The sequence below is a fragment of the Elaeis guineensis genome, chromosome 8, assembly GCF_000442705.2.
Source record: "Elaeis guineensis isolate ETL-2024a chromosome 8, EG11, whole genome shotgun sequence".
Lineage (NCBI taxonomy): Eukaryota > Viridiplantae > Streptophyta > Magnoliopsida > Arecales > Arecaceae > Elaeis > Elaeis guineensis.
The window spans coordinates 6,860,834-6,882,039 of record NC_026000.2 but is presented as its reverse complement, the minus strand read 5'-3'; the positions used below and the strand labels follow the sequence as shown (position 1 = coordinate 6,882,039).

The following is a 21,206-nucleotide window of genomic DNA, read 5'->3' as shown; positions in this document are numbered from 1 at the left end:
TAAAGGAGAACAGTGGCAACCAATTCTTCAACATGACGCAGAGAAGTTGAGAAGATAAGATTGTGACCTTCACTCTGGATGCAAAATTCCTTTATAAAGTTCACGTTGCTTCTGGTATTTGAACTCTTATATTAGCCACAAAAGGAAAGTATAAAAGCCAAAAAGCAAGAGGAGAAAAAGAATGAAAATGAAAGCTCTTTGCTTAATGCTGTGAGTGTTCAAACAAAAAGAACTAGAGCTTAAAACATCATGACATTTCTGAGAATACTGACACATATTCTACTGGCAGTTAATCTACAGTCAAAACCGTCGAAGATAAGCTTTAAAGGTTCTTAGCTATCTAGGTTCCCCTGGAGCAAGGGAGACAGGTGGAGGATGGCATTATGGTGGGTTGGAAATGAGAAAAATGCGAGAATAATACCTACATACGCTCAACCTAGAAAAGCATTCATACATATGTATCCAAAATATCCAAACACCACCTATATAACCATTCATAGAACCATAAGATTTGTGAAACGAATATATATTTTGCTTCATGCTCACGTGATACACAGAGAGTTGATGTTCTTACAAGGGGTAGAATGAACATAAGCAGAACCAGCGGAAACAAATCAAAAAAATACCAAAAGGAAAAAAGAATTGCAGCCAAGAACTTACATAACAGGATCAATAGCTTGATTCTGTGACGGCAAAGTCCTTCGATGATGTACTCAAAATGGTCGTGCATTTCATCTCAAATAAGCACGAGAGATCCACATAGCATTGCCAAAGATACGACAACTGAGGCAACAATAGATCGTGGTGGCCCACCTGAAGGCTGTGAAGCAGGTGGCCCTGCATTCTCTTCACCATGAGTTGATGGCCTGAGTGAAGCAGGCATTAGAGGTGGCTCCACCACATCAGAAACTTCCAGGACCGGCATGGGAGAAAGTGCAGGTGGCAGTGCATCAGGAACCATCAGCTCCAGCAGGCCGCCGACTTGAACTGGAAGCATATAATTTGGTGCTTTATCACCCAATTTTGAACAAGCATTTCCTGCACAAAACAAAGCACCGGTTAGTTCAACAAGAAACAAAAACAGCAAGGCCATATGGCGCAGCTGGTGCAAATCCATCATCACCCATTTGCACAGCTGGTATGGCATAGTATGACATGTCATTCAACAACTATTTGGTTTTTAAAGGCAATAAACATGCAACAGGGAGCTCGTTGGGTTGCGAGGACTGAGGACCGTTATATCAAATAATGTTCTAATTAAAATTAATAGAAGTCATATGCAAATATCCTCATGATGTCTGTATCGGAATTTAGTGATAGTTTTTGCTGGGAAAAGCATCACCGAGAGCATTGTAAATAAACACAGACTGGTGCAATCCAAATATGGAGAAGCCTATATACACAGATAAACCTAATTACATACATATTTGCCGCCGGTATGTATTTGTTAGCAAAACCTCGAAACATATTTGCATATAATTGCATATCGCAAAGCCAAGGCACATTTTATGCCATCGAAGGAGACCGATAGTGTAATGAGAAGGGACCATATCAACAGCATTCTCTAGAAGGGTTTTAAGTTATCAACAGAATTTCGGATCTAAATGAGTGCAAGCCACTTTAGCCCCTAGATTAGTAGCAAGATTAGACTAGTAATTTTAACCGTCTTATGTTCCATAAGTACTACCAAGAACTACGATTGCACATAAGAACAAAAATTCAAAAAAAAAAAAAAAATGAAGACATAGCGAGCAAGCAATACTTACTTCTGTATGCTGTGGCTGTCCCCGGGAAATCAGTGATGATGCCATCTGCACCAGCTCCCTGAACATATTGATTGATCTCTACTATTGGATCTGAGAAGAAGTCCCATGGTTGAGACACAAACTCATTCATTAGCAGATATACATGTACGTTCAGGCCAGCAGACTTCAAATTCTTCACAAGTTCAGTTTGCCCGACAACAAACTGCTGGCTTTCAGGAAATATGGATTGCTTGCTGACCGCCACTGAATGTGCAAACTGCTTGATGTCCACTATTGAGGAAGGTGCAGCATCTCTAATGGATTCATCAACCACGTAAAGAAGTTTATATTTCGTTTGCTGCTTGAATTTGACCAGAACTGAGCTATATGAGGACTGAATCATAACTTCCTGAACAGTTTGATTGTTGTAACCTGAATCTTTTAATGCCTTGATAACACCATCTGTGACACTATATCCTAGTTTCTCTGCAAGAAATGCAGCATTCTGTGGCAACAAAAGCAACAAAGAACATCAATGATACATAAGCCTCATATGCACTTTGTGAAGATCATTACAGAAAACAATCAAATTCTCCAGATTTTTCCATAAAGACAGATTTCCAATGCTTGCTAAACAGCCAGTATGATGAGATGAGAATTACAGAATTTAGAAGATATTAACAACGCTATTAGCATGCCTTAAGAATTTCAGTTTCCAGGATATCTCCTAACTATAGATGGAAAAATATTTTTGCATACAATTAGTTTGTGACACGAGACAGAGACAGAGAGTTTCTTTTTTTTCTTTTTGCGGGGTTGGGGAGGGGGGTGGTTTGTGGGGAACTAGAAGATTTTTGTTGAATGCTTTATGTGGCTCTCTGACAGTGCACGACCAAAGTTGTCATTGTCAGGTTGCTCATAGAATTATTCAGATGCCATGTCCCGATACATCTCACTTTCTAAAATCCTGAAAACAAAACCAGGATTTTTGTCTAGTGCTCTATGTGACATTTTGAGAGAGCATGATGACTAAAGATGGCACCACTTTCTATTAGCTTGCCCATGGAATTCATTATATGTCATGTCCTAGTAAATTTTGTCTATCTAAAAATCTGATTCTGGTAATGGTCTAATCGTGCAGCCTAACTTCCAGAGGCTATAAACTTAGTATGACATCTGATTTAGTGCTCTTTTTTTGAAATTTGGATAACTTCTGGAAATAAATATAGGTGCTACAACCCTCAAGGGTTTCACTGCATCCCACTAACATGGGTTTTCAATGATGCTTTAAGGACCAAGTCCTGCTTCATGGGTGAACTCTTTAGAATACAAGCCCCATATTGCAAGCATTCTGCCACTTTGTGGACGACAAAAGAGAAGATAGGATCTTGAATTTTTAAGGACCAGAGAAATGGGATCCATTGCTAGGTTGTGAAATGGTTTAGATTGAGTACATGGTTAATTCATTTGCACAAATGATGGTTTCACGAGGGCGAACAAAAGAATTATGCATAAATGTTTAGTGCTCCTTATGCTACCCATTCATGAGGCCCTCAAGTGGGGCTTTGCAAAGTATATGCTTGCTTTGTGTAGCAGAGATCTGAAATCAGAGTAGCTAAAACCAGCCTATGGGATTGCCTTAATAAGTATATAGCAGAGATCTGAAATGAGTAGCTCAAACCAGCCCCAGTGCAACATGGCCTATGCTTAAAAGGGACTACCATTATAAATATATTGTGATGAACCACAATGAAAATATATCTACATTTTGACACAGCGCATGAAAATGTAAATGAATACAAACATATGCATGTGAAGATGTATAGTGAACATATGTAATGCATGAGTGAATTTATACAAGGACACTTCCATACAGACCAGGATTCGTAATAAAAAATCAATGTCCTGGGCATGTGGCATGAACATGATATACTAAGATGGATGGACTTGAGGCAATCCGATATTTTCTTAAACTAATTATATTAATTAAAAATGCACTATCCTTTTCCTGGATCCCTTCTATTTTTTCTCTCCAAGGCCTAAATCAAGATTTTAAACCCCATGGGATAGGGGTGTCCCCGTTTCTCCATAGAATGGGACACCCCACTATCCCACCTTATCTCGACAGCAGTCCTAGTCAAGAGTCCCACAGATACCCTTCGTCTCTCTCCTCTCCTTTTTTTCTTTTCTTTTCCTTTCTTTTTCTTCCTTCCTTTCTTCTTCTTCTACTTTCTTCCTTCTTTCCTCCCTTTTTCCTTACCTTCCTTGCTTTCCTTTTTCTTCTTCTTTCTTTTTCTTATCCCTTCCTATGCTTCTTTCTTTCGCTTTTCTCGTTTTCCTTTCTTCCTTCTTTCCTTCCTTCCATTCTTTTCCTTCTACCTTCCTTTTTTTTCTTTTCTTTTTCTTCTTCTTTTCTTTCACTTTTCCTTTTCTTCGTCGTTCATTCCTTACTTTCTTTCCTTTTTTATGCTTCCCAACATGGATGAGTTTCATAGTCTTGACCCATCCTAGGCCCATTTTCTCATAGAAACGGGATGGGATGGCCCGGACACCCGTCGGAACTTAAAATCTTGGCCTAAACCAAGAAGGTAGAATTATACAAGGGAGTATTTAATAAGTGAATGGTCAGAAAGAGGCAAAGGACTCGGAACTTTGCATTATGTTGATTGATAATTTGATCACGCCTATGATGAATTATTCTCAACTTCTGAAATTTTCGGGTTCAGATCAACCAATTACAGTTTTCTATAAAAATTGGATACAACAGAACCTTGTTGCAGCTAACAGTATTGTCATAATAGTGATGTGTAAAATAAAATAAGATGGTAAAATGAAAAAGTCGTTCTGAAGGTGGTAATAGGTTGGCCAGGGTACCTTCTGGTTGGGTCAGTTGACATAATAACATTAAATCTTGTCCCATACCCGACCTAACCCAACATTACATCAAAACCCTTTAAATCATAACCACTCAAGCCGACCCACCAGACCCGACGAACGCAAAACCTACTCCATTCTTGACAACCAAATCCTAAAGGCCTAAAGCAACCTAACCTAGCCTGCCTAGCCCCAGTCTTCCAGCTTTTGGTGACTCGAATCTGAGGTGAACTAAATAACTAGTATTAAAAGGAGATGCACCACTCTTAAAATCCTTACCTCAGGATCATGATTGAACCTAAACCCTGCTGTCCTGACCCTTATGACTTGAAGCGGGTCAAGCCCTGACCGATGCCCAGCCCATTTAACATGCAGTCAAACCAAAATCCCCTGGCACAAACCCAGCCCAATCAAGTTTTTAGGCCAGAGCAGCTTTTCTGGCCCTTAAATAAAAAGCAACTTTGATGTAGCTGGCAATAACCAGTAGTGTTTTGGTCTATTTCATTGATATTGAACATGAAATTTCGTGCAGATAATATTACCTCTATGCTGATCAAAACTCCAGATAGAGCCTTGTCCTTTGCAAAATCCAGAAAATCAGATAACCTCATGAAATTTCCGGCATTTTTATATCGAGGGTTCCGGTACAACCGGTACTTTATTTCTGGGCTTGATATTGTGGCTGCAATGGACAGAGATAACAGGGATTACTGAAAAATTCTTTTTTTTAAAAAAAAAAAGGAAAGAATTACTTATGTCACCCAAGGACAGTCTTTATAGAAACAAAAAATTTACAATTTCCAAATACAAGGCAACAAACAAGCAAAGTCCTTGAGAATGAGATAAAGGGAACCACAAAACCAGACTTGAAACATAAAGAGTTAGTAGATGGTAAGTAGAAAATGATAATGCTTTCTAGAATAAACAAGCACTAATTAAGACATCCAGTCGAAAAATGTAACACACTACACCGTGAAGAACTGCTTCCATCCCGTCAAGATAGAGTTTTGATTCTTCTGAATTCTTTTGTCTGGTTGAAGAGTGAATGAGTAGTAGCAGAACAGATCAGGAAGCATACTCTATAAAGCCTCTAGCAAGACTTCTACGACACTGAGATTTGGTACCAAGTGGCTTGCATCTCCACCTCCTTCCAAATGGAGGAGGTTTTAGTTTGGAACCTCGGGAGACTAACAAGGGCAGGATTCAAGCATTCAAGCTATGCTTTCTGTCATTTCTTTCGGCAGGACACAAGTTATTCTTTCTGTAATTTCTTTCTGCTTGCTGATACACAAGTTATTATGCCTTATTTGTCATCAAAATCAAGGGTTCAAGGGCAGATCCGGATCTGCCTTTGGCAACTCATGTTGGAACGGACACAACTAGGATTTGTATTGGCAGCCTAGAGACTTGGGTATTCTGGTCCTCTCCTTTTACATAAAATTGGTGGAAATCACTCTTGGACCATTCTAGCACATCAACATAGTCATGCAGTAGGTGAAGCAAATTAAAAAGTATGCACCTTCATATTCTTGGTTGTGTTGTTTGGGTTCCGATATGCAAAATCCACAGCAATGATCTTGTCAGCCATGACATGCTAGTTCAATTATAGTGACAAATATCATGCACCTGATTTGCTTTATATGTTCTATTATTTTCAAAACCGATGGTTTAAGTCGTGATGTAGATGTTCATGCACATGAAATGCTCGTTGTTCATTCGAAAAAGAGCATTTGCTGGATAGCAATCGTCCCATAAATTGAAATAGATTTGATAAATATTCTCAGCATTTTTAGTTTATATATTCTTTGTTTGTCATTTATTAGAGTGCATCTGGGGGGAGCAGAGTGTATCTATTTAATATGACATTCAAGAAAGTCACATGTCATGACTGTCGGACATGCAGTTGAAGTCAAAAATACATGTTTTTTTTCTTCCTTGTAATTTCTTTCTTTCCTTAGGCTCTCTTGTTTGAGTGTCCCTGCTTCCCTTCTCACCTGATATATTGTTGAATGCCCACGTTGGATAGAAGGACATCTTGGGGAGTTTGCTTATATAATATAATTGTATAAAAGTACATTGTTTCCCTTCTAGATTAGATATATGCGATGCCTATTATGCTTCCAAGCTGTGATATTGTTGACACAAATTAGGCATGCAAAAATAATCTACAAAGAGCCTCTTTGCTGTTGACAAGCTGTTAAGATTGAACTTGCGGATTTTCCTAGAAAAGAGAGAAGCAAACATAATAGAAGAGGTTATAAGCATTTTCCTAGGGAAACTTAACAATGCAGCACTAGAGTCTATGCTTGCTAGTTTATGAGATAATCCAACAGCAGTATAGTATTCATATATTTCTATTCTAGCCATGTCATCGCTCTTTTCCCTCAGGAACTGCCAAGAGCTTAAGTGTATAATCAGCAAGCAGAAAGGAGAGCATCAACTTACGTTTCAAGTTCTTTGAAATATCTTCCCATGTTAAGTTAAAGGTAAAAATCCCAGGACCATCCTGAATTTCTGGGATAACAGAAGAATGAGAACTGAAAGGCGATCCTGTGACTGTAGTAACATCAATGAGGTTTATAGAGCTCATGCATATAAGAGTGCCATCTTGTGTCACTTGAACAGGACAATCAATAAAATCTGCACCATCTTTAACAGCTTGCTGATAAGCCAGATCGGTACAGTCAGGATACATTCCACTAGCTCCATTGTGTGAGAAAACTACAGGCTTTCCTGAAGCACATATTAAGCGTAAGAATATAGGCAATGTATGGCTATATTGAAACCTAGAGTGACAGGAAGTCCTCAAAAATAGATGTTAAGTCAAGGAAATAGATCAAAGTTCACCTACCATGTTCAGAGCTGTTTGCTTCTGTGTGAGAAAAGCAACCTGCAAGAATAATGAAATGCATCAACATTAGAAATCAGATCTACTTTAATTAGAACACATATTGTAGAGATCTTATCATCAATTATAAAGTATAATCAATCAAAACAATATAAACTCCAAAAAACTATGACTGAACATCACGGAAGCCAGAAAAGAAGATGAAGTAAAAGAAAGCAAGTTTGGAACAGATAAAAACACAAGGTTCAAAAATTCACCCTACTTATAGTCTGTCTTTCTTCAGTTTGCCTCTAAATGAGTGGTTCAAATGATTTCAACCATACATAACAAGTCTCTAACATCATAAGCTGATAGCATTAATTGTGATTTCTGAATTTAACCAATTTTCATAATAGAAAACTGCCTAATATTTTATGTGCATTTGAACTGAACTATAATACTGCCCTGTTACATATTAGTTTGGGTGAGTTTGCTTGGTCTCCTGCTTTTTGCATTGCTAGTCAAATTTTTCTACTCCTCTTGCTGGAGTTCTAGTGTTGATTAGCTGTGTATAAGGATTGCATGGGGCCTTGATCCTACAGTTCATAAAGAATTCCTTTTCTCCTCACCAATAAACAAAAGCTTTTCAAAAGACAAAAACTTCCCAACCATTTTCAGAAAGGCACTTTATGTTATTAGCATTCCAAGCCCAAGCTTCATTATCTCATTATTGTGTCATGCAAATGTCCGTATAGGTCTTTCAACATCTAACAAACCTCATTTGTAAGTCAGAAAAGTATGCTTCAACTTCACATTGGGAAAAAAAGTGAGACAGACTTATGTTAGCCTCCCTCGAGATGGAGGACACCTGATCTCAAATTCTGTATGCAGATAAGTTGCTGTCAAAGGAAAAACCACATCTAGCTTTAGGGGTGGGTTTGATAGGCAGCTTGAGTGCTTCCACACACTCAAGGTAGAAGGAGAGACTGCTTATCATAGGCATACCTATACATGTATGTATATGCATGCATGCATGTATGAATACCTTTACACCATTCCCTGCGACAACTGTACAAGGTCCCTCTCGTATGTGGGCAAGACTTTGCTCTGCACCTTTTTTTGGTGGGATCACGCAGACTTCCAAAACCTCATCTCACATGCATGAAATACTAACTAGATCCATATATTTGTCAGCAGACAACTTAAAATAAATAAAGAAACCAATCGGCCAAATGAGTTTTGAGAAGGTGGTCTGTAGCTTGATTGTGCCAGTCACACATTAATATTATTCAATAGATAAATTTTTGAACATACAAGCATCTATTTTCAAGCTTTGCATGAAGTATAACTTTTTGTGTGGTAGGAAAAAGTAAGAAAATCTGTCCTGGTTTTCAGTCAAAAGGAAACCAGCAGTCAGAAGTCAGAAACACATTTCACATGAAAATATATATTGGTTAACGTCATACTCTTTTCTTAAGAAATTAATATGAATTTTCTTATTTAGGAAATGAAGTTTATAACAGGACAAAAAAATTCAATACATGTTTCTGGCTTTAGAAGGCACATCTTGGTAACTATGTTTCGAGACTACATGCCTTTGTATGAAACTATCTCCATATTCTGCTAAAAACAAATAAGACATCATAATTGAGATATCATCCAAGTAACGCTAGTTCTAGCGACCACTGATCAGCAGTACATCAAAAATCAAGTGATTTGTGGAAGGTACTACAGATAACATTGGCCGCTAAAAGCATGGTTTAATCATAATGATCCTGTCTTCATTATCTTACTATGAAAAAAGTATTTTAAAGGGCCAGGAATCTATGTTTCCATAAAACCATTTTGATTCAAGGATAATGGTTTGAGCAGGATTATCAAACGTATGCATCAAACAAATTACATCACCTATGGCCTCTGATGCAGTTATAGGGAAGTCCGTCAGAACACCATCAACAGAGAACATCCCATTATCAATGAAAGAAAGATATTCAGCTAATGGATCATAACTGTAATTATAGCTAAATAGTGCATCATTTGCAAAGCCCGAAGCATATACTTCCAGCCCTTCTTTATGGGCATCTAAGACAATAGAGGTGTGAGGCTGTAGATAGAGGTCAGATGTTACAGGCCAAATATATTGCTTCGGAACGAGAATTCCAGATGCAAATGTCTTGATAAAGGTAAGATTTTTTAATAGTGAACCATATGTCTGGTTTGTAGATGGTTCAATGGTGGCTTCATCAAGAAAGCGGAAGATGAACTTTGTTTTGGTTCTTCTGAATGTTCCTGCTATGCTCCTAAGAAAAATCACTTCTGGCGATGAGACATAGCTCAGAATAACACGTTTCGATAGAGAAAGAAGATAGCTTCTCATACTCAAATTATGCTGCCTGTAGAACATATCATGCTGCAATATAAGAGGCAACAAATGAACTTTAAATTAGTGAGAAACTTAAGTTATCACAACAAGAAAGAGTGCTAGAGCACACAATGCAAGCAACATTACCCACAACAGACCTGTATATTCAACCAAAGGGCTGGTGGTGTAACTTGTTTCTGCACATCTTCAACAGCAAGGATAGGAAACAAGCTGGCGTCGAATTTATCAGTTCGAGAAAAAACATCTTGCAGTACTGCTCAGGTTGTGAAAACTGTCAGAATATTAGTCAAACAAGTTTAAAAGTGCAGACAGATAATTTTGTTAACTTGCAAAAGATTTAGATCCTCAGTTTGCTAAACTGCATATAGCAAGACAAACATAACATTAGCAAATAAACTCACACCTCCAAATTCCTATTACATACCAAACAGCAAATAAATATGAAATGCTGCTATAAGACAAAACATCAAAACCAAGATAAATCAAATTTTACCAGAACTGCAGTTTTAAACTTCTTCCCATTAGTCTATGCATAAATTTCTCTTAAATAGACAAATCCATCACCACCAACCCCTTGCAGGATCTAAGTCAGCCCAGTTAGAGGAGGGATACATTTTGCTATAAGTAAAGGTTTTGCATCTGCTGTGCATGGCAATTGCCTCTATATGTGCCCATCCCCAATGGCATACTGTTGTGTTGCAACACAAAAAAGGGCAAAACATGCTCACAACTTACAGGCATGATGCAACAATGCAAATCACTTTACAGACTGCCAGTTCATAGTTTCATGCTGATTCATGTAGCCCCACAAAAGACTATGCAAATCAGATACAAACAATACTTACCCTTAGGGAATATCTTACATTAGCCTAAGGTGTTAAATGGAAAAGAATATCATATGATAAATCCCTTACTTCAGCCTTAAAGGCCTCATGTCATGATTTTGAACATTCCAACACCAAATCATTATTCCAGTGCAGCACAGTTAGCACTGCAACATACCATCAAATAGTAAAAATAAAATGTAGACAGGCATAAAATATGTTATTTCCAACTAATTAACTTATTAACGTCCAGGATAAGGCATTGAAAGCATTGTCAAACCACCATGTCTACGGTAAATTGATAAGCTGCATGCATTTATTAATATGAGAAATTTCCACCAAATAGATAGGTTTCCTCGGCATTCCTATAATTGCATAAACAGGGGAAAAACTACCAAGACATTTTCTTTTCTTTATTTTTTTCTCTTTCAGTTCTTCAGGTGGGTTTACAATCTTAAAAAATGCAACCATTAATATCCATCACAATACATGAACTTCCCTTTCTTTGTTCAACTTTTACATGGAAGAGGAGCACACGAAATAACTTTTCAGTGGTTTTAACTTACATGAAACTAGTGATAAGTCTTTAATACTGTAGTCCACAGAAAACCACCCTGATGTAGGAACTCCATTGACAAGGTAATTCTTTTCCCCCTGCGGATAAACCACCTGAATATTCGTACCATTATTAATTGTAAGTTCTGGCAGACAGATGCCAACACCATCTTTTGTCAACCGCACATCACACCATGAGATTGTGTCAGATGAACCAGCAATATAAGTAAGTTTGTAAGCAGCATCACTTGAGTCAGGAAATACCCCTGAAAAACCACCTTTTGCTATCACTACCGGGGCGTTACCTGCATTATTTAAAGTGGATTCATTATATCTCCATAAAACGAAGAAGCAATTATAGTTCAACTGCTAACAAGGTAACAAAAGTTACTTTCTTAAAACTTCAATACAGTTAGGTGAAATTTCACTGAAGCCTGCAGAGTAAGGGCAAAGCCAATTCAAATAATGCCATCTGATTAGAAGAGTATAGGGGGTGTTTGGTTCATAACCGAAATCCGAATGGGAAAGAAAATCGGAATGGTTTGGAATCGGAATCGGAATGGCCAAATCCTCCGAAGCATTTGGTTCGTGACTGGAATCGGAATCGGAATTGGAATAGAAAGTTGAATCCATAGGGAAGAGTAGGGATTGAGTTCTATATAGATTGAGTCATTCCCATTCCACTCTGGAATCGGAATCGGAATGGGACTCCTCCCAACCAAATGGTTGGAATGGGAGTCACCTATTCCGATTCCGATTCCAGACCCCCACTCCCCCCAACCAAACACCCCCTAACTTATTTATGGAAGAGATAAACCTGATCACTGATTGGACAGGAAAAGTTTAGCCACACTACATCACCATTGCAACATGACATTCCCAACCCCCTCCGCCCTCCCCCCAACCCTGCTAAGTGCAAACTGGTCCAACCAGCAAAACAGACATCTTACTTCTCTGAAGCACACCGTGCCCCACTCTCTCACCATCATCAAATCCAAATGCAAGACCTGCAACAGAGGTCGTTGCTTGTCATTGAAGGTAAGGATGTTCCGTTCCCTCCATATAGCCCAACACAAAGCTGCTGAGCAGCAATCCTGACCAGTTCTCTTCTTTCAAGGGACCCTAACTACCCCCTACAGATGCCAAAGCGAGCGAACTGTGCCCCAGGAAACCTTTATCGATGCTTGAGTATTTTCCAAAAAGAGCTTGAACTGGTGCCTCATCCTGGTTCTTATATAGCAGACTGATAAATCCTTCCCATTCGGTGCACATTATCCCCTGTTAGGAGTCTGTTCTTCACCAAGATCCAGAAGAAAACTTTATCTTCTAAGTGGGCAACACCATTCCATGGATTCTTTGTTTGTCGGACACAGCAGGCCGCCATTATCTAAAAACCTGTATAACAAGCTAGCAGAGAATCCCACCTCCAAGATACCCCAATCCAGCGACTGAGAGCTTTCAACAAGGAAGGTCAATAACTGGGAGGGTTCCTCCAGTGGAGCATCATTCAAGATTAAACAATTAATTTTTTCAAAATTTATTAAACCATTTAAAGCTTTTAAGAATCTCCTAGCTCCTCAATATATCCACAAAACAACCTGTAGATCAGAGATACCTACATAATAGGTCATCCCCCTGATGACCTATAATTGGAAAAGATGGAATTTCTAAACGTTAATTTTTTGACCAGTCATCAATCTTCTATAGCATTATTTGATGCGTTTGCAGGCAAAATAATTAGAAAAAACACAAGAAATTTAGTGCAATCAGTACGCCGAAATAAACTCATGCTAACTATATATAGAATCCAAACGAGATCAACTCTTTGAAACCAGTATTGCCGTCAAATATAGCTGAAAGCTTGAAACCTCCCATTAACTCTACCAAAACAAATCTCTCGGAGACAATGCATGCCCCCAAAACTTCCACTTTGCACATGCCCACTCCACACCTTTTGCTCATAAACCCAATAACTCATATCGTGAATTCTTGCTCTATTGTTTTCTTTGAAAAGCCACATCAGCAACATAGATAAACGCCTCGATTTCCAGTAAACCATAAACAAGAGTAGCAATCTAAGCAAATTAAAAGAAAAAAGTTTGTAAAAAAAAAAAAAACAACAACAACAACAACCCTCTCTTTCTCTCTGCATCCACTTATCTAAATCAAACTAAAAGACCCACCGAAGAACAAAATCAGAGAAACATCAGAGAAAAACATGGAAGAAAAGAAAAATAGTTGGGGAGAGAGATTAGTACCAGTCAAGGTTTGCCAAGGGCTCTTGGGGGTCTGGGCGGTGACAACACCCGGCTGATCCAGTGCAAACAGTAGCAGGAGGAAAGCAGCAACGCAACAGGAGGAGGAGAAGAGCTCCCCCCCGAATCTACTTCCACACATTATCTCACCAATCCAAACGCCAAGATCCCACCTTTAGCGAACCAGAGCCCAAAAGAAGCGATCTTTAAGCACGGTTCGGCAGAAGAGAGGCAAGAAGGCGAGATTTCGGATGCGGGATCACAGAAACAAAGGCCAAAGAAGAGATGTTTCGAGGTGAGACTTGAGAGCTGAGATGAAAAAAGAGGACGAGTGGGAAACAGAGGAGGGGGAAAGTGGTGGGGTTGGATTCCAGCTGGATTCTTGTAACACCGGAACCGGTGTTGGCTCATTGATTGCCTTTTAGATTCTGGGTGATTTTTTTATTGGAGTCCCGGTTGGACTTGGAACATAGCAGGGAAGATGACAGTAACCGGAGGATACGGGATGTGATGATGGCGTCGAAGCGGGGCGTTAATTGGCGGGGTTTCGCAATTGCGTTGCCGTCCCCCCTGCGCCCCCACACCCCCCCCCGCCCCCCCTCCCCCTCCTCTCTCTCTCTCTCTCTCTCTCTCTCTCTCTCTGCTGTCGGATCGCCACAGCTGGAGGTGGGCCCGGAAAATATATGATGGTCATAATCTCTAGGACTGGGAGAGAAAGAGCCAGCTGGACAAGGTTTGTTTGAGGGTGCTAACAGATTAATTCTCTTCCTGAGATGTTCCGCTTCTTGCACTTTTGATTTTCCATTTTTAAAAATTAAATAATTACTTTTTTATTTTATTTTTATAAATAATCAGATATTTCCCTATAAAAATAATAAATCTCAAAATTAAACAATAATCACCTATATGGGTTTAATTTATATTTTTTTTTGCCAAAGAATGATTAATCTTTCTTTCAAGATGTAGACCAATTACATCATATTCTAGATAGATCTCAGAGCAATTCGGATTATTTTTTTCACAATATAATACTGAATTTGGATACACTTTTATTCACAATATAATGCTGAATTTGGATGAATAAAAATGAATCCTTCTTTCATACGAAAGATATAACTCATATTTCACATAGTACACATATTAAAATGATAATAGAATATCGGAGGTAAAAAAAAAAATTATATCTTATCTTTGCAACTACTTTTTTTTTAGCAACTGTAGATGTTAAATTTTTAGTTTCGAATCTTAATTTTGATTAATGATCGATAGTTTAATAGCAGCACTAGAAATAAATCTCTGTTAAAAAAAATGTAAAATAATAAATGATCGATGTTGGAGTGCAAATAGAAAGTTTGTCAATTTAAGCTGATCATAAAAAATTGGAACATCATTAGATGGCTATGGTATTTCAATTGATGACTAATTAATAATGTTTATAAAAATAATAAATATCTTGTAGTGGAAAGCTAAGCTTAAAATCCTTATACAAGTATTTAACTGCTCAATCCTTGAGCACGAATGTATTTCGGTTGGTATTTGGTAAGTACATACAGGTAATTGAGATTTATCTTTTTTTTTTTTTATTGGTTGTGTATGGGTTTGAAATCGACTGATAGGTGAAGCACCGTCAGCTAGAAAAATATTATCATTTGCCTTCTTTTGTCATGGATTTTTTTTTTATCTTTTTCTTTCTTTAAGATATGATGAAGAGACCAATTGAAAAAGAAGATCGAGTAAGATATGCTGAAGGATTATATTTGTTGTGAACATACTATATTAATTGATCTTACATGCTAGTTTTGCAATAACCACCCCATCTTTACCATCACCATCACCATCGCCATCCAAAAAAGAAAGACAAGAAAGGAAAAGAAACAATATGTGCTCTTCATACACAAATGCAGAAACACAAATTTGATCAACAAACACATGATTTTTGGTAGCATATGTTGACATCGTAAGATCATAACATTTTTTTTTTTTTGGGTAAAGAAGACTATAACAATTCATGACAATGTCTTTTTGCAAAATTTTTGATCCTTTAATCCATGATTAAAATGAGGCATTGAAGCTTTTGGATATTAACAGGGCCAAAATTGATATCTACATAGGAAAACAAACTAAACTGCATTCCCTTCCCTTTTTTTTTTATCATCCGAAGCTCTATCGACGATCAAGAAATTAGCAGTTGACCTTGTTTTGGTGGTTTACACGACTCGAGGCATTTCGTTGACAATTCTTTAATATATTTAATCTTGTTATCCTAGGATAGGATGGGATAAAAGGTACATATCCATATCTTCGCATGAAAAATTATTTTCTATGTTAAGTGCATCTCATTGATATATACACCATCAATTACAACGCTCATTTCTGCAGCACTGCATGCTTGATAAATAAATCTACAGGAACAAGCAGCTGAAATTGGTGGCGTGCACGGCTTCATGATGCATGCAATGTATGGAATATTTTTTTTCTATTTGGATGCCGTCCAGTTACATAGATAAACAGCTACCAAATAAGACAGGTGCTACATATCATGCATGATGCACATGTACGTACCATATTGTCGCCACTATTGGATACCCATCTGTCGCTATGTTCGGATGGCGGCCAAAACACAAACTAAATCACTCTCCGTGATTCTGGGTGGTCCCCCACCTTTGCTCTCCTTTTTTTTTTTTTTTTTTTTTTTTTTTTTTTATGGCGTGAAATTGCAAGAGTGCCCGTCAACTCGAGTTCTAAAGCAACAGAAACACCTCTCACCTTCTCGAAATCACCATGCTATATTTTATTTTCCTTTCCTTTGCACACCTGTAGGGTGATCCTTGGGGCTCAATTTATCAGTCTCTTAAGACAAAAGGAATAGAGGCCTCGGCACGTGCCATGCGGCGGAAGTCGCGACAGGCCTCACATGCAGAAGGCGTTGGATGGGCCCGGAGCGGCGAGTTGCTGACGTGTCGGCAGGAACTGCGTTTCCGTGTGGGCCCTCCTCCGTGGTGGCTTCTGGTCTACGTCGCTCTCCAGCGCGGTAGGTGAGATGGTGGGGGGCACGCAAAGCCAAGTCGTGGCATGGAATCAATCAGAAAAAAGGGGACCAAAAACTAAAAGAGGATGGAGTGGAGAACTTTGGGAGACAGAAAAACAGATCCAAAAAAAAAAAAAAAACTAAATCACAACTTTATAGAGAGGACTAATAAGATGAAGAATTAACTTCTACGATACATGCATCATATGATCGTATATTCCATCAATTACAACCGTTCCTTCGTGATTGATGGTATCTACGGCTACATGATTCTTGCAGCATAGAGAATAATTTTTCTTCTTTGCAGTTGTTAGTAAGCACTTGCTTTAGGATTTCATTAGAGAATAATTTGCTTTGGGATTTCAGAAAAAAATTTTAAAATAGGATGGGTCTCAGCTATGGCTTTCTTCTATTTCCACTTTTTTTTTTTTTTTTTTACTTGTGTGCATGCGTGACTCGGTTAGAAACTTTCTAAACCGAAAAAGTATTATCTTATACGGTAAGATGGTGGGCCCATGCCTTGAGCTGTTTTAGCCGGGCTACACGGTGCAAGTGGTTTGAGAGAAATTTGATCATGCTTCCTCTCAACTCATACCTAAAGTAAAATTTTTTGTACATCATAAACAGTATAAAAAATTTAATGTAGAACATATCATTTTATATTATTAATTTACATAGTCATCATTTTTCAATGCGTATTTAATACCTGCAATTCTATTTTTTTATTTAAAAATTTTGCATAACGAAAATATCTTTATTCTTTAAAAAAATTATGACATCCTATGATATATCATGGCTTCCTACATGCAAGATGTCATAATATGGTTTAAAAAATTATGACATTCTGTGATATATTATGTCTGCATCAAATTATAATTTTCTGCATGCAAAATGTCATAATTTGACACAGGATGTCATAAATAGCCCAAGATGTCATAATATATAAGGGTATTTTTGTCCAACCACTTTTCAATACATATTTAATGTCTGTAGTTTTGCTTTTTCATTTAAAAATTTTGAATGACGAAAATATCCCTGCTCTTTGAAAAAAATAATGATATCTTGTGGTATATTATAACATCTTGCGTCAAAACTATGACTTCATACATGCAGGATGTCATAATATGGACATAAGATGTCATAATTTTTTTTTCAAAGAGTAGGAGTATTTTTGTCATTTAAAATTTTTAAATAAAAAAATAGAATTACAGATATTAAATACGTGTTGGAAAATGATGGCTATATGGACCAATCACATAAAATGGTACGCTTCATGTCGGATTTTCTACACCGTCCGTAGTGCACAAAGAATTTTTCCATATCTAAAATTTTAGGCCATGGATTATGTTATTGTGTATGAATCCCAAATTAGTAGTAATTGACCAAAAATCCGATCGTGCCGGAAAAGGACCTCACTTATTGGAAATTGACCAAACAGAATATTGTCAGTCTAACAAAAGGAACAAGTTCAGATGTCCAGCTTAACTTCTAAGACTCGATCTAATTACCAAGACTTGGAACATCAAATTCAGGCTCAAATTTTAGGCTAAACTCGTAAGCAATTTAATGGCTGATCTCCTTGCTCTTAGCCCCAATTTGCATCTCAAATGGCAGGAAGAAAGAACAATTTTCCTCCACCTCACCTCCGTATTTGAGATATGGTTCCAATCCCACTTTGCTAACAAAAAGACTGATTTGGATTTTCTAGGTTCTTTATCCCTAGCACGCCTTCCCATTTGGCCAATACTTCAGAAAGAATTTGAGTTTCCTTTTTTGAAGACAATGTGATGAAAAATGTTAGCAATCCAATTGTAATAGATCAAAAATATTGCTTATATACACTTGTCCTGAAACGGTAACAGCTATTTGTTCTCTTGTCATTCTACTTTGTGGTTGGAAAGTGCTCTTCCGAGACAGTAGTTGCAAAGTTATACCTTAAGTTACTTGTTATGCTATGAATTACCCTTCTTAACTTTGCTCGGCATGCTTCACCTAATTTAACATCAATTCGCATCTTCTACCTAGTGATATTTATTATTATAGAAGTAATTTCAATTTTTTCTTTTCCCCTTACAATCTCCTTCTCAAGTTTGGACCATTAGGGGCACCACTGTCCCCCCAAGAGGCAATCAACCTAGTGTGCAGCGAAGCTATGCCATGTGAAGGTGTCAAGCTTAGCGACGTCAATTTGGAGTATAGTGGGAATGAGCAAGCAACAAAATTCATCAGTTACAAGCTCTAGTACTAAGGCACTTCAACTAATGATGTGAAGTCTATCCCTTGCATCTAATCTCTGATGCACTCGAAAATATGGAAGCAGGAGTCATACTAATCTCTTGCAACATGGACAAATTAATTTTGTGGAATTTTAGATGAGATTATTTATCACTTACCGTTTTTTCCTTAACTTCATCAGTGTATATTGTGTATTGCTTACAACCCCAATCATTAGGGACTTGAGACCCGACAAAACAAAAGGGATTACAGTTTGGCCTGAAAATATGAGTTTAGTTCAAATAATTACCATTGTGTTCGTAGGTGTCAAATAATTTGTTACAAGTAAGCTATTTATTTTTTCTTGATTTTCAGAACATGCACCATCTAAAACTCTTTTTTTTTTTTTTTGGTACGAAGAACCTAAAACTCTTTGATCCTACTATTACCTACACACAATAGACCAGACGAAGATAATATACCTATAATGGATGCGATGGACCATTGAAAATGGGATTTACAAGCCAATTGTTTGTTCTATGAGAATCAAGAGGACACACTTGATCATCTTTCTCAATCATTGTTAGGGATGCAACTTGGGTTAGGCTCACTCCAAAGTCACCCACCCAGTCTGCTCATTGGGTAGAAGTAGGTTGAAGTTTTAAAAACTTAAATTTAGCTTGAGCACAAAACTTCCGGTCCCACTTCTAATAGACTTGTGGGTTAGTGTTGACCTTCAATCGAATCCAAACTCGACACTAACCAACCCAAACCCAACACAATCCAATCCAATGATTAAACCTAACTAGACTAAATATGTGAATAATAAATAATTCATATTTATATTTCACATACATTTATATAATTGCACCTGTAATGTGATTACATTACATGTAAGTGCATCATTGAAATTTATTAATGATCAGGTCTCAATACAATAAAAATGTTGTAAATGCTTCTCCCCAACTTAGAATTAATTTCAATTTAATTTAATCTAATTAACATGGCATAAGCCAACTCATTGTGACTAATCTAAGCTAGTTCGGTTAGCCTGACCCAACTCAAGACCGGCTGGGGTTGAATTAGCATAGAGGGATTTAGATGTTGGGTTGGGCTACGGTTTGCTCTCATCCCCCGTACAAGAAAGCTCCTTGACAGCATTTATATCTAGCTTTTGGAAGCATTCACGACACCTATTAAAGCTCCTAGAAAGCGTCAGGAAGTTGCCGAACTACATGAGGACATTGGTGGTTGAAGATGATAAAGAAAAAAAGCCTAACCCAAGAGGCTGCTGACCTATTTAGACACTTTAGCTCGGGGATCATGGATCTCAGCTGCAAGGTGAAAATGATGTTGTCTTCCTGTCTGCCTTTAGTAGTTAAGAAGCGTGTTAATGCTGTGAAGTCGTTAATTAAAGAACATTAGAATTAAAGAAGTTTCTGGCCTATAATACCCCTCCCTTTTTAGGAGCCTTGTATTCTTTCATCTCTCTTTGTAACCCTGCTAATTAATTTCAATAAATATCTTCAGGCACTCTGTGTCTATTACTCCCTCAAAAAGCTCTAATGGTCTAGCATGGCCATGTATACGCTTGAAATCCTCCATCATACGGCACTTGAATGGTTCCAAAACATTGACCGGTGTCATACATTAACGTTTCAAGCACTGTATGTCTGTATTGGGTCGACACTACTGGTTGATGTCTGTCGCATGGCCTTCGGACTTCAGACGATTTTATATTGATTTTGCAAGAAAAAGATCATTTTCTTTTAAACAGTACGTTTTATAGAATTTCTAAACAATTTTATCCCCAAGATATTATGTATGAGAGTATTAATACATACGTACCGCACATCCAATACATTCATTCGGTAAACATCTGATTCATATTTGTTTAGGTTACCATCTGTCCCGTCTCACACTCACATTCAGAAAATAATCATAGACCACCCGTATACAAAAAAAAACCAAATAGATTAAATTTAAATTTTTATACAAAATTAATAACTTTTTTTCGTAATGCAAAATTCATTCCTAACGAAGTACAACGACCTTCACTTAACTTCCACTACCGACGCCGAATATGATCATTACATTCGTCACTGCCGATTGAATAAGGCTAGAAGGCGATAGAGAGATCTGAGGACTTGGTTTAGGTGGACCAACCCGACTCTTAGACTCGGTAGAGCTAGCGATGACGAGTTAACAGCAGTTCTGCCCAATGACGGGATCCAGGTTCCTTCTGTTATTTTAGAAGTTTTTCCTCAACACTGAATTTTACAAGTTACTGAAGAATCTACATACACTTGGTCGCATGCAATTCAGTGTGAGTTTGACGTTTTATCTTTACTATAATTCAAGTAATTATAAGTGTTAAAGAATTTACTCCATCTACTTCAATAATTTTAAAAGAAAATAATGTTGTTTGAATGAAAAAGAAAATATAATTAGTGGTGCGGAGATAAAATTTGTTACCTTCTGCTTCTCGAATTCCTCGTGCA

The 21,206-nt window shown here is 37.6% G+C and overlaps 1 protein-coding gene across 1 annotated transcript; it reads right to left on the bottom strand.

The window, feature by feature from the left end:
* Positions 1–510: 510 nt before the first annotated feature.
* LOC105050513 (glycerophosphodiester phosphodiesterase GDPDL3) lies at positions 511–13,825 on the bottom strand. The gene is made up of 9 exons (XM_010930565.4): positions 13,467–13,825; positions 11,220–11,513; positions 9,967–10,082; positions 9,355–9,856; positions 7,471–7,509; positions 7,065–7,352; positions 5,162–5,301; positions 1,767–2,250; positions 511–1,038 (listed from the first exon to the last, which is right to left on the bottom strand). The coding sequence occupies exons 1-9, from the start codon at positions 13,603–13,605 to the stop codon at positions 737–739; spliced, it is 2,304 nt and encodes a 767-aa protein (XP_010928867.1). The 5' UTR covers positions 13,606–13,825; the 3' UTR covers positions 511–736.
* Between the last annotated feature and the right edge of the window lie 7,381 nt (positions 13,826–21,206).

Coding starts and splice junctions, on each gene's coding strand:
- LOC105050513 (XM_010930565.4), bottom strand. CDS start 13,605: ATGTGTGGAAGTAGATTCGGGGGGGAGCTCTTCTCCTCCTCCTGTTGC. Junction 10,083..11,219: donor AGACTTATCACTAGTTTCAT/GTAAGTTAAAAC, acceptor CAACCTGAGCAG/TACTGCAAGATGTTTTTTCT. Junction 7,510..9,354: donor AACTGCATCAGAGGCCATAG/GTGATGTAATTT, acceptor TTATTCTTGCAG/GTTGCTTTTCTCACACAGAA.